This window comes from Alligator mississippiensis, chromosome 4 (assembly GCF_030867095.1).
Source record: "Alligator mississippiensis isolate rAllMis1 chromosome 4, rAllMis1, whole genome shotgun sequence".
NCBI lineage: Eukaryota > Metazoa > Chordata > Crocodylia > Alligatoridae > Alligator > Alligator mississippiensis.
Genome location: NC_081827.1, coordinates 211858985 through 211871676, shown reverse-complemented (window position 1 = coordinate 211871676; position 12692 = coordinate 211858985). Strand labels below are relative to the sequence as shown.

The 12692-nt window shown below is 47.8% G+C and overlaps 1 protein-coding gene across 5 annotated transcripts in view; it reads left to right on the top strand.

The window, feature by feature from the left end:
- Positions 1-2504: 2504 nt before the first annotated feature.
- Positions 2505-12692, top strand: part of PDK1 (pyruvate dehydrogenase kinase 1) — a 48190-nt gene continuing 38002 nt past the window's right edge. For 2 of the 5 annotated variants that reach the window (XM_019480270.2, XM_019480272.2), the window contains exons 1-2: positions 2505-2678; positions 6075-6216. In XM_019480270.2, the coding sequence (XP_019335815.1) occupies positions 2561-2678; positions 6075-6216 (260 nt within the window). In that variant the 5' untranslated portion in view covers positions 2505-2560. Of the gene's footprint in view, positions 2679-6074; positions 6217-12692 lie in introns of those variants that run through there. The other 3 variants (XM_014599406.3, XM_006261545.4, XM_019480271.2) reach the window with 2 other exon arrangements.

Here is a 12692-nt window from a genome sequence, read left to right as displayed (position 1 = left end):
TTAATTCCAAATTAAAAATATAAATATTGCTATTAGAAGTCTGTATTATCTATTGTGCCTGCTTTTGCAATATCAAGTAAATGAGACAAAAAGATTGGAATAGATAGCTTGCAAGTGGAGGGCATTATCATAAATGCTTATGATAAGATAATGACTACAAACTTAACTTTACAGATGTGTTTGGTTAGAAAGGTGTAGAGGAATGCAGGAAAGAATAAGGGTCTCAATGTTTCACCCTCTTTGAAGCCGTATGAGTGAAACTTGCAGTGGAGTACAATAAAGGCAGCTCTTAAGAATTCAGTCTGTGAGCCCATAGCTAGCTGCAGCATCTCTGAAATCAATTCTCTTAATAAAAGGCTGGTTTAGTTTTAGAGTACTTTCACTCAGAACAGAATATGTTTAAAAAAAAAAATGTCAAAAGCTGAGCAGGACCACAGCAATATGAAGTATGTTATTAATAGGTAAACTGTTAAAAACAGAACAACGGCATGGAGAAAGATACTCAGACCCCCAGACATGCTAAGTTTCCAGACAAAAATATTTGTTCCCATGCTTTTGGATGTTGCGAGTTTGTATGGACAGAGGAGGCTCCAGAGCACATTGCTCATGACTCATGCCACCTTCAGCACTGTTCTTTCCAGGCCATCCAAAAGAATAGGGTTTTTCTTACAGTAATGTATCTTTTTATTTGATTGTTTTTAAGTACAGAATTAAAAAACACCCCCATCTCCACAGTTGGCTCACAGACCTCATTGCATGGCCTTAGAAGGTTTTGAGATTTATCTTAGCCCTCTGCTGAGATGGACAGCACAAGGCAACTCTCCTGCTCCCTTCTCTTTCAAACACCTACACCCCCAAGGGCTTCTTGCCTGAAGCCTTGCCAGCAATCCCACTCTCTCTTCAGTTTTGGGGAGTTTTGTAGTCTGGTTATTTAGAAAGTTGGTGCTAGTTTGCCCTCAGAGCAGTTCTCAACCTCTCTAGCAGCTACCCCTTTCCACCTGAGCTGCAGCCTCTTATCTCCAGCTGTGGCTAGTCAGCCAGTTAGCTGCTAAGGAGCTCCCTTTCTCCCCTCCCAGGACTTAGTAGGATGAATATATGCCATTTTCTATGACAGTCTGTATATAAACCATAGAAGATAGAGATGAGAAAAAGGTGGTAGAGGTTTCTTGTAAATTTTTTTTTTTTCACTGGAAGTGGGAGGAGAGGGAAAAAGGAGAGGCAGGATTGCCAAGAATAATAGATTCCACCACATCCAGGTAGAATCAAAATGCTACAATAGCTTCACATCTGTGAAAGAAGGTCTCAGGCAACCCAACAGTGTGCTGAGGAGAATGGGGTCAACAGGCAGCAAGAGTTATGCATTTCAGCAGGCATGGTCTCCTAAGCATTGTCACGTCAGTTAGTGGACCCTGGCTTACTTTTAGCAAATGTGGTCTACAACTTAGAAATGGGAACTCTTGTCACATCTCCACGCTAGCCAGACACACAGCAAAGCCAATTTTTGACAGCAAGACCCACATGGCAGGGTTGACCCCACCACAAGGAGCAAGTGCCACAAGAAGTCATGCACTAAGCAGTAATCCTAGGACACTGATGCTCAACCTTTTTGCCCAGCTGGACTATTAGGCAGTGCCTGGTCCACGCCCAAACTTGGCTGGTGGACCCAATGCGGCACTGGGACAGGTGCAGCAGGGACTCCTGAAGCCATGTGGATGGGGGGCAGCCTCTGCATGGGGGAAGGGAAAGGGGACTTGGCCCAGTTCTAACTTGGCCCCATGGTTGGAGGGGGCATGACCCAGCCCTAATCCAGCTCCATGGGGGAGGGGGGTGCATGGCCTGCTACGCAGGTTCACGGCCTGGCTCTGAACCTCTGCATGGGTTTGGGGTTTTGGCAGCCGGGTGGGGTGGCAGAATTCACTGCCACTGGTCCCTGGCACCAAGTTTCCTGACCTTTGGGAGCCCCACAGGCCAGATCCCAAGGCTCCACCGTCTGCATTTGGCACAGAGGCTGCCGGTTGAGCACCATTGCCCTAGGACACGTACCGCCGCCTCACACCACAAACCGCTTCGTGAATGGGGAGAGAGCCAAGAAGATGCATGCGATGGCCAGGCATGAATCCGCAACAGGTCTAGGAAACAACCTGTGGGGAAAGCCTGGAAGAACGGGGAAGGCCGCGCGCGGTGGGACTGGACAGCGGTCTTCAAACGGCAGACGGGTGGTTACAGGGAGGATGGTGAGGGCTGCCAGAGGCAGGGCAGGCAGCTGTGGGTGAGGCTGGCAGCTGGGCAGCACTTCCCCGCTGCGGGCTAAAGCCCGGCCCGGCCACCTGCCGCGCGCCGCCCCTGCCTTGCCGCCCAAGGAGGAGCGGCCACGTAGCTAGAGCGCCCCCGCCGGGCCGCGCCCCACCCCCCGCAGCCTCCGGGCCAGCGGCAAACCCGCGTCGCCCGCCCCTTCCCCGCCTCTGCCTCCTCCCGGCGTGAGGCGGCGCTGCGCTGCGCGGGGCGGAGCCAGCTGGGCCGGCCGAAGGATGGCGGTAGGCCCGGCCTGAGCGGGGCCGCCATGCGGCTGCTGCGGGCGCTGCGGCGCTGCGTGTCGCCGGCCGGGCTGCCGCAGCAGGTGGACTTCTACGCCCGCTTCTCGCCCTCGCCCCTCTCCATGAAGCAGTTCCTGGACTTCGGTGAGTGCCCGGCCGGGGCAGCGCCGGCCCCGCCGGCTCCCGCGCGGCCTCCCTGGTCGAGGCCGGCGGGGCGAGGTGGGGCTGGAGCGCCCTGCTCCGCTCTGTCCTCTGAGGGCGCCTTCACTGCCAGGCGGGAGCAGGGGGAGACCCTTGCCTTTGTGTGGAGCAGCCTTGAGGGGTGTCTGCCCTCTCAGGTGCCGAAATGTCCTCGGCGTCCTGGAGAAGTGGGGCTGGCGGGCTCCTCCAGCGGGCACCTAGTCCCACCCCTACCCGAGGGCGGACGGCGGGGTCGTCCCTGCTCAGCCCGGCCTGTACAAATCCATAACCTGAGCTCTTCCTAAAACCGCTCTCAACAAAGCCTGCAGCTTCAGGCAGCCTGGCGCCAGCCACAGCAGAAGTTGCATGGCTGGGGAAGCGATGACAAGCCTTGCCGTACCAAGCAAAGCATCCAGCAGCCCAGGCCTCCGGATGCACCCTTGTTTAGAGGAGTGGGGGGAAGTGGGTGGAAGACCTGTTGATGTGCTCTGGATACATGGAAAGGGAGGAAATGGCAAATACAACATCATGATGGGTGGGTGTCTTTGCTATAGGCCCCAGCCGGGAGGATAAGTTGGATGATGGTTTGATTTGATGTCTTTCTTTATTTCTTTAACATCAAGCAGATCTAATGGAAGCATTCCTCCCTGCTTGCTTCTGCGGCTGTATGGCTGAGGGCAAACGAAACTCAGGGGCATCCGAACCGCAAGCCTCTGGGCTTGGGCCTGCACGTAGGATGCCCACCAGAGGATTTGGGAACATCTGAAGCCCCAGATGAGGGCCAAGGATGTTTGCCGGTAGTAGGGCCACTTATTGTTCTGGACTGTCTCTGATTTGGAATTGACTTGGCTTGGGACATGGAAAAATTTAAATAATAATAAGAAGAAGATCTAATGGAAGCGTTCAAATCATAGGTCTTGGTCTGTTTGAGGAACTTTATCTGTGTCCTGCAGATCGCATGGCAGTCCATGTGCCCAGCATTTTTATAAGATGAGCTTGAGAACTTAAATTCAATAAGTTTGGACACTAAGTACACCAGGGATTTAACATAGTGACTTCATGGCCCATTATAATCTACTTGATAACTTCTGCACTTCACTGGTGATAACAACCCTCTTGAGCAATCTTTTTTTTTACTCGTGCTTTTGTTCTGTCTGCTGCTTAGCTCTGCTGTGTCTGCTTCCCTCCCAGAGGCCAGAGGGATATGCCTACATCTATTCCAGCTGGACAGTTGGCCCATTAAAATAGATCACCCACAAGAATTCTTGCCTCTGCAATTTTTAAAGAGTTATGATTATGTTAAGCCTTGTTGAACTTCGGCTAGAAGCAGATGTTGCATTAGTCCTAGGACACATTGTGACCATGTTTCTGACATAATAAAAGTCCTAGGACCAGCATGCACACACACACACATCATTCTTTCAGTCAGGGTTTCATGAGCAGCTGAAAGCACTGCTGCTTCTCTGCCATTGACAGATGTAGTCCAGGAGGTTCCGACATACTTTGTGATGTCCTGCAACAAACTTTCAGCACTTTTTGTCCCATGATCCTCTTCAGGATTTGTCTTGGGACAACAGATATGAATGTCTGAATGAGTAAACTTTGTTCTGGGATAAAATGTTTTTTTCTGGGGACAAATGGGATGTCTGTTTGTAGCCCTAGTGGGTATAACAGCTATCTTCCATCTGGGATCGGGATCAGTGTAAAAAGTGGCTGACCTCCTGTATAGAAACATGCAGAAACTAGGGCAGGCTGGCACTGCAGAGACTGCCCTATCTTCTGCCTGACTTGTGACTAACATGACTGAGCCACTTCTCTTTATAGACGTAGATAGCTGAAACAGTAGTGGCCTCTGCCCAAAGCAACAAAACATATAGACAGTGGGTTTTAACTGCTTATTGTTTTAGAGAGGTGTGAGAAAGAAAGCAAGCAAAAGTCATGACAGTCTGAGCACCCTGAGAACGTGGCCCCGAGAAAAGATTATAGATAAAGCTTTTGGGCTAAGTGCCGACTAAGAGGAGGCTTGGAGCAGTAAACAGGGACTGCCTTGTTAGTTTTTTCTCCTGTATTCATACAAACTGGGCTTTGTATCTTCATTATAGTGAAGCAAAGCATCAGAGAGAAACCTGACTTAAGCATCAGTTTATTTTGATGGGAGACCACATTTTTAACCGTGTTCTCAGTTCAAGAGGGATAATGGAAGGCATTTCCTGCTACTTGAAAACAAAGTACCACTCACAAAATAAGTTTGGAAGTGTCAAGTCATACTGTAGTAGACCCAAGTTTCAGCAGCAGGTGTGGAGGTGCAGGGTTGTGCCCCCTGCTGCTGCCAGAGGGCAAGGAGTGCCTTGCCATGGTGGTGTGGGGCGCCTGGCAGTGGCACTGAACCTCCTTGCCCAGACCTGCTCTGGTCTGCCGTGCTAGGTCCTGTCAATTGGGCTGCGGAGGCCCCAGGGGGAGTGCACCAGACCTTCCGCACCCCCCCTGTGCCCCACAGGTTCCACTGTAGCCATGCTGCCTGTGGGAGAGGGGGAGCTGGTCTGCTCTGCTTCCTGCTTGGGGTGCAGCAGCTGGGGCTCAGGCACTGCTGGGAAAGCAGGGGGTTGTGGACTCGGGTCCCTGGCACCGTAGCCTTGGCAGCTGTGGGCCTCTCTGGCAGGGCTGGGGGTGGGGTGGGCTTGTGGGTGGGGAGTGAGGGGCACCAGCAGGGCTGGGGTGACGGGGGCGGGAGGGGCTGTGGGTGGGGAGTGAGGGGCAATGGCATGAACAGGGTACTGGCATATCAGGGCTGCTCAGCTCCACAAGGGGCGTGGGGGGGAGGAGCCATAGCTGGACCTGCGTTCTGGCGAGCGAAGTGGGCAGGGAGAGCTCTGATTTTTCCATGATTATTATAAAACAAAAATCAAATACCAAAATTTATAGGTATTTAGAATTAATTTCATTATAGTGACTGAGGCACTGGTAGGCTTCCAGATTGCTTTAAAATTGTAAATATATCAATAAAATATTGTGTTCAACTGATACCTATATATGTAGTGGCATTTCATTTTAATTGTGGAAAAATGCAGATTTTGGGGTTTTTAATCAGAATTCGCAAAAAATGTATACACAATTTGTGCTTTTTTAAAATTGGAGAATTTGTGATTTTTTTTTTTTTTTTTTTTTATACAGAGAAAAACCAGGATCCCTGTGACTGCAAAAAAATAAACAGGGTGCCTGACCAACCAGTTACCATCTGATCCTATTTAGTGTTGAGATGAGACTGCAAAAGTGTGTGCAGATAAATAGAATTTTCTGTGTGTTAAACACAGGTGTTAACTTTACTCTTATTTTTTTCTCCCAAATATTTTTTTGACTTAGGATCAGAAAATGCTTGTGAAAAGACTTCATTTATGTTTTTACGTCAAGAGTTACCTGTAAGATTGGCAAATATAATGAAAGAAATAAGTCTGCTTCCAGACAACCTTTTAAGAACACCTTCAGTTCAGCTAGTGCAGAGCTGGTAAGAACTGTTTTGTTAGTATATTATCTTTTAAGAGTTTCCTTTGCAATTAATGTTAAGTGAAATGAATAAATCAATGATTTTATAGGGAAAAAAAGACTCCTTGTGGTGTTTGTGGTATCGTTACACAGTTTATTCTGAATAAAATAATTTAGAACTTAACGGAGAGAGTGGGTGCGTTTATACACGCGCTTTAATGTGCATTAGCCAATTTTAACGCGAATTAAAGCCTCACTATGGGCATTTTTACATGTGCCCTGGGGCATTGTGGTGGGCACTTTAATTAGCAAGCTGCACTAATTAAAGGGGCCCATGTGTCACACATCAGCGTCCCCCGTGTGTCCTTGCGCTGAAAAAATGTCAGCAGGGCACTTTGAACTAAAGCTCATCTAATGTGTTTTATTGCAAAACACCCCACCACCATTTTTTCAGAGCGGAGATGTACGGAGACAATGATACCCATAATGCGAAAGGCTGCTGCAGTGTGTCAGTTTCCACGCTTCAGCAGACTCGATTAATTGAGTCTGCTCCGATGCACTGGATCTCTAGTGTGTTGGAGCTCCCCGCAGATGTATAGGAGCCCTAAAAAACCATGCTGTTTAGTTAATGTGCATTAAAATAGGCTAATATGTATTAAGTATCACTTAAAAAATGTGCTGTTTAGTTAATGTGCGTTAAGACAGTATAATGCACATTTTCCTAGTACCTCACAATAGCAGTACTAGATATAGTGTGTATTAACTAAAGCACATTAATGCATGTGTAGATGCACCCACTACTAAGTACAACATTTTAAACTTGGGCTGTGTGTAGACGAACCGAGAGGCTTGTGCACACGACACTTTAAAGCGGGCTAAATGCTTTTGCACCACTTTAATGGTGTTGATGTTTGCACGCGTTGGCGGTGTATTGTGTATTAATTCCAGCCGCTGTGGGAAATTCGGCAGTGTAATGCACCTTAAGTGACTTGGGGTGCAGCAAACTAAAATGTCTTCAAGTAGTTTTAGTTTGCTGCCCCTACAGCCGTGGAGCGAAGCACTGGGCTCCATGCAGCTCTGTGGCTCTGTAGGAAGCACTTCAGGTAGCCTGGCAGCAGCCCAGGGAAGCAACCTCTGCCCAAGAAAAGCAGTGAGCCTGAATTTTGCACGCCCCCCATCCCTGGGGCCTACCTGCCTGCCTGATCTGCATGCTTTCCTCTGTGGCTGCAGTGCCCCCCGGGCTGGGTGCCTGTGGGCAGGTGCTGCCCGGGGGGAGTTGTTGCTGCTGCGGAGGGAAGCACCAGCCCCCACACAGCCCAGGGACCGCTCCGTCCACCAGCAGCTCTTCCTCCCCTCTGCACCGGAGAGGCAGATAAGTCAGTGGGATGTGTACATGACACATGGGTTTAATCAGCCCCAAATTGAAGCTATGTTTTTTTTAAAACCCACCGCTTCAATTTAGGGCTCCTGTTTCATCTATACATGCTCTTATATACCAGCCTATATTTGATTGAGAATTTTGAGCATTTGGTTGCTAGTTCATGACATGTACATTTTCTTTCTTAGAATATACAAATGGTTAGTCAGTTTAACTCTTCTAGTTTGACTGGTTATCTGCCATTACTTCAAACTCCTTTTCATTGTTATTTCATTCAAGGATATAGCCCCACAGCATAACATATATTGTTTGCGCCTGAATGTATGATCTTGCATTTAATTGTTGAAAGTCATGTTGTTCAAGTGATCCAACCTTGAGGAGTAATTCAGAGGAGCCTATATCACTGGCTTTTCTCTTTATTTTCTCTTAGGCCAATATATGTCATCTGTAAACTTTGTCAGTGTCAGTTTCTTTCAGTTTGGTATGCTGACCAGCTCTGGGCCAACAGTAGATCATTGTAGGACCTCATCTGAAACACCCAAGAGGATAATGCCCTGTCTAGTTAGCTTGTGATCCATTAGCCAGTTTATTATATATACATTTGATAGGGGTTATATTGATTCATTGTAGTAAATGTTTTATAACAGCATGATGTAGGATTAAGTCAGATGTCTTATAGGTTATATATATTATGTCAGTTCTCTTTTCATTTTTTTTATATTAAATTGGTTCATAATTTGACAAGATCTGTTTTCTATAAAAGCAGGTTGGTTGCCACTTATGGTATTGTTTAATGATAGAGTCTCTTATTAGCTACCTGTTATTTTGCCTAGTATCAGTTGCCCACTGCTGCTCTTAGCTTCCCTGTTTTGATGTTGTTTTGTTTTTAAATGCAACTTTGCTTTATCTTAACTAGAATGGTGTTAAATAAAAAAAAGTGTTTTGTTTGTGTTCGAGTGTCTAGAAGGTTCTCATTCAGTTATTTCTCATTTTTGTGCTAGCCTTTCATTCCACTCATTGAACTTTCAGGGTTTGTTTGGTTTTTTTTGAACTTTGGCCCTTTTAAAGCTTCAAGTACATGTTACTCATAGCAACCCTTCTGTTTGCACATTACTAGAATTAGGCTGTGATTGCTTGCACCAAGGAGACTGTCAGTTTTCAGTTCAGTGGTCAGTCTATCCTTATCCATCAGAGTGAGGTCCAATGCATAGATAATTTTACTTCCAATTTGTGTGCAACAAATGTTAAAAATATATCGCTTAGGTGTTGGAATTCTGAACATGTTTTACTAGTAGCAACATGAGACTTTTGACATGGGTCCTTGAGAACAGAGTTCCCCATCATAAAGCAATTTCTTTCTTCATGTTACAGGTTAGATGTTAAAGGTACTACCATATTTACTTACATCCAAGATGAGTTTCCCACCCCACACATTTGACATGGAGAGTTCAGGGTAGACCATGTGGTGCAGGGCTCAGAGAGGTATAGGAGAGACTGTACAGTGGGGGGAAGCACAAGGGAGACTACATGGTGCCAGTAGGGGAGAGATCGTGCAGTGTGTGGCCCGAAAGGAGCATGGGGGAGACCACACAGAGGCAGGTGAGCTGCTGTTGCTGCTGCCATTGCCTGGCTGGAGGCAGAACCTGAACTGCTGCATGGAGTAAATAATGGCTTGTGAGGGGACAGAGTCAACAGCGGGGGGGTGGGTTGGTCAGGTGCCATTGCGGCAAGTGGCCCAGGTGGCAGGGGGAAAGGAAGAGGTGGGGAAGACACTCTGGAGGGGCAAGTGGTTGCGGGGAGAGGCCACAGGGAGCATGTGCTATGGGGTGCAAGGAATGGGGGTTAGACCACTCATCCCTTGCCACTGTTTTCTCTGCTGTAGCAGTGGGGGCATGAATTTAAGATGGCTCCCCAATAGTTAGCTTCTGTACAAGGAAAATTGTAACAAATTTGGAACAAATTTATAATTTTTGCCAACGACACCAAACTCTGGGGTAAAGCATCCACACCTTGACCTGTTATATTTTCTCAGCTGCGCTAACTTCTTGGGTATAGGAGCTTGTAAAGGATAAGCTAGCAGAATCCTACAGCATTTCACTTCTTAAGGTTATCTAGTCAATATCCAGAGCAGTTACGTCTGGAGGTGTATTGAGCATGTTCATTTTTTGCTGAAGCTTTGGGAGGTGCCAACCCCAACTGGGCGTGTACTAAGTACAGTGGTCAGAAGATTAGTTCATAGATTTCATAGACGTTAGGGCTGGAAGAGACCCTGGAAGATCATCGAGTCCAGCCCCTTGCCCCAGGGGCAGGAAGTCTGCAGGGATCATAGGATCCCAGCAAGATAAGCATCCAAATGTGTCTTGAAGGCATTCAAAGTGGATGCTTGAACTGCCTCTGGCGGCAGTCTATTCCAAACCTTGGGGGCTCGGACAGTGAAGAAGTTCTTTCTTATGTCCAGCCTGAATCGGTCACTGTGGAGTTTGTGACTCTTTGATCTTGTCATCCCTTGGGGGGCTCTGGTGAACAGACGTTCCCCCAGATCCTGATGAGCACCCCTGATAAACTTATAGGTGGCCACCAGATCACCCCTGAGCCTGCACTTTTCCAGGCTGAATAGCCCCATGGCTCTCAGCCTCTCATCATAAGGTCTGTTTTCCTGATCTCTGATCATGCGCATGGCTCTCCTCTGCACCCTCTCAAGCTTCTCCACATCCTTTTTGAATTGTGGAGCCCAAAACTGGATGCAGTACTCCAGCTGCGGCCTCACCAAGGCTGAATACAGCGGGAGAATGATGTCCTAGGATTTGCTTGAGAAGCATCTATGGATGCAAGCCAGCATTTTGCTCGCTTTACTGGCTGCAGCATCGCATTGCAGGCTCATGTTCATCTTGTGGTCAACCATAACCCCCAAGTCCCTTTCATCTGTAGTGCTAACCAGCGTAGCACTACCAAGCCTATAAGCATGCTACAAGTTTTTCCTCCCAAGGTGGAGAACCTTGCATTTTTCAGTGTTGAACACCATCAGGTTCTTGTCCACCCATTTCATGAGTCTGTTTAGATCCACCTGGATCACCCTCCTATTCTCAGGTGCAGATGCTTTACCCCAGAGTTTGGTGTCGTCAACGAACTTGGCCAGTCCGCTTCTGACACCAATGTACACATCATTGATGAAGATGTTAAATAGTATAGGCCCTAGGACAGAGCCCTGTGGGACCCCACTGGTCACAGAGCACCGAGACAATTGGCTCCTGTTGACCACCACCCTCTGGGTCCTACCACGGAGCCAGTTCCCCAGCCAGCAGTTCGTGGTGCCATCAAGGCCGCAGTTAGCCAGTTTAGCCAAGAGGTGATCGTGGGGTACCAAATCGAAGGCTTTTTTAAAGTCGAGGTATACAACGTCGATCCCTTCCCCCCTTGTCCAGGTGATAAGTCACGGGGTCATAAAAGGAAATGAGACTGGTTGAGCAAGAACTACCCGCAACAAACCCATGGTGGTTATCCCTCAGGATATTGCCTTCAGCTAGTCTGTTAAGGATGGCCTCCTTGATAATCTTTTCTAAGACCTTCCCCAGGATAAGAGGTCAGGTTGATGGGCCTGTAGTTTGCTGGTTTCACTTTCCTCCCTTTCTTGAAGATGGGCACGACATTGGCCCTCTTCCAATCATTGGGCACTTCACCAGAGTGCCAAGAGCTCTCAACGATCCGTGCCAGGGGCTGAGCTATGATGCTCGCCAGCTCCCTGAGTACCCTTGGGTGTAACCCATCAGGGCTGGCTGACTTGAAGGTATCCAGCTTGTCAAGGTGTTCCTTCACGAGGTCAGCTTGTATGGAGGGCAAGGAATCTCCCTCACCTGGGCCTCCCTGACCCATAGTGGGCAGGGCCGTGCCATGGAACTGGTGAAAAACTGATGCAAAGTACCCATTTAGCAAGTTTTGCCTGGGCATCAGTTGTCAGTTGCCCTTCTGGTTTAGCAGGGGTCCAGTGTTGCCCTTATTTTTCCTCTATCTCCCCACATATCTAAAAAAGGACTTTTTATTTTCCTTGATATTTGTAGCTAGCTGGTGTTCCATTACAGCCTTGGCTTTCCTGATTTGCTCTCTGCAAGTGCGGACCAGACCAGAGTATTCCTCCTTGCTGGCAGTTCCAGTCCTCCATCCTTTGTAGGTCTTCCTTTTAAGACACAGGAGGTCTGCCAGTTCCCTGGAGAGCCAAGGGGGCTGCTGTGCCCTTTTGCTGCCTTTCCTCTGAGATGGGATGGACTTCTCTTGCACATCCAGGATTGCTCCCTTGAGGAGCAACCATGCGTGCTGAACTCCCCTCTCCATTGGGTTGTGGCCTTTTAGGGCCTCTCTGACAAGCCTCCTTCGCTTGTCAAAGTCAGCTTTCCTGAAGTCGAGGACTTCTGTATTACTGACTGACTTTTCAGCTTTACGGCAGATGGTGAAGGTGATCAGTTCATGATCACTGTCACCCAGCTTCCCTTCTGTCGTTAGGTTGCTGATTAGGTCATCTCTGGTTGCTAGTACGAGGTCGAGCAGTGCTTTACCTCTTGTCAGGCGGTAGACTTCCTGCGTCAGATAGAGGTCGTCCACACATGAGAGAGAGCTTTGAAGCCGCTCGGAGTTGACCAAGCGCTCCTCCCACGAGATGTTTGGGTAGTCAAAGTCAGACATCTCGAATTTGGGTGAGTGAATACTCATCCTGTTTCCTTCCTCTCCCCCCCAGTTTTGGGAGAGGAGTCTGATATACTCCACATCTAATAACCCCTTCTCATTTATTAGTTGGGTTACTAACTCTTGATTGTTCCAGGTTCTGTTCTTGGAACTTACCTGTTTCTGCTTTAGAGTTGCTACTTGCCTTTCTTTCCTCTCTTTCTTAAGTGGCGTATATCCAGTTGATTTTTTTTTTTTTTTAAACATTCCAGGCCTGTGTTTTGTTTTTGTTTTTTTTACGTTTTCATTTGGGTTAATTAATTTCATTATCAGATTCTTGTTGGTTTTCTTGCTCATCTAGCACTGGCATATACATAACAATCCCCCCCCTCATCTCTTGATTCTTTATACTTGTGCTACTTTGGGTCTGTGTAGAGTGTTTCCCTTACTTTAGATGCTAATTTTAA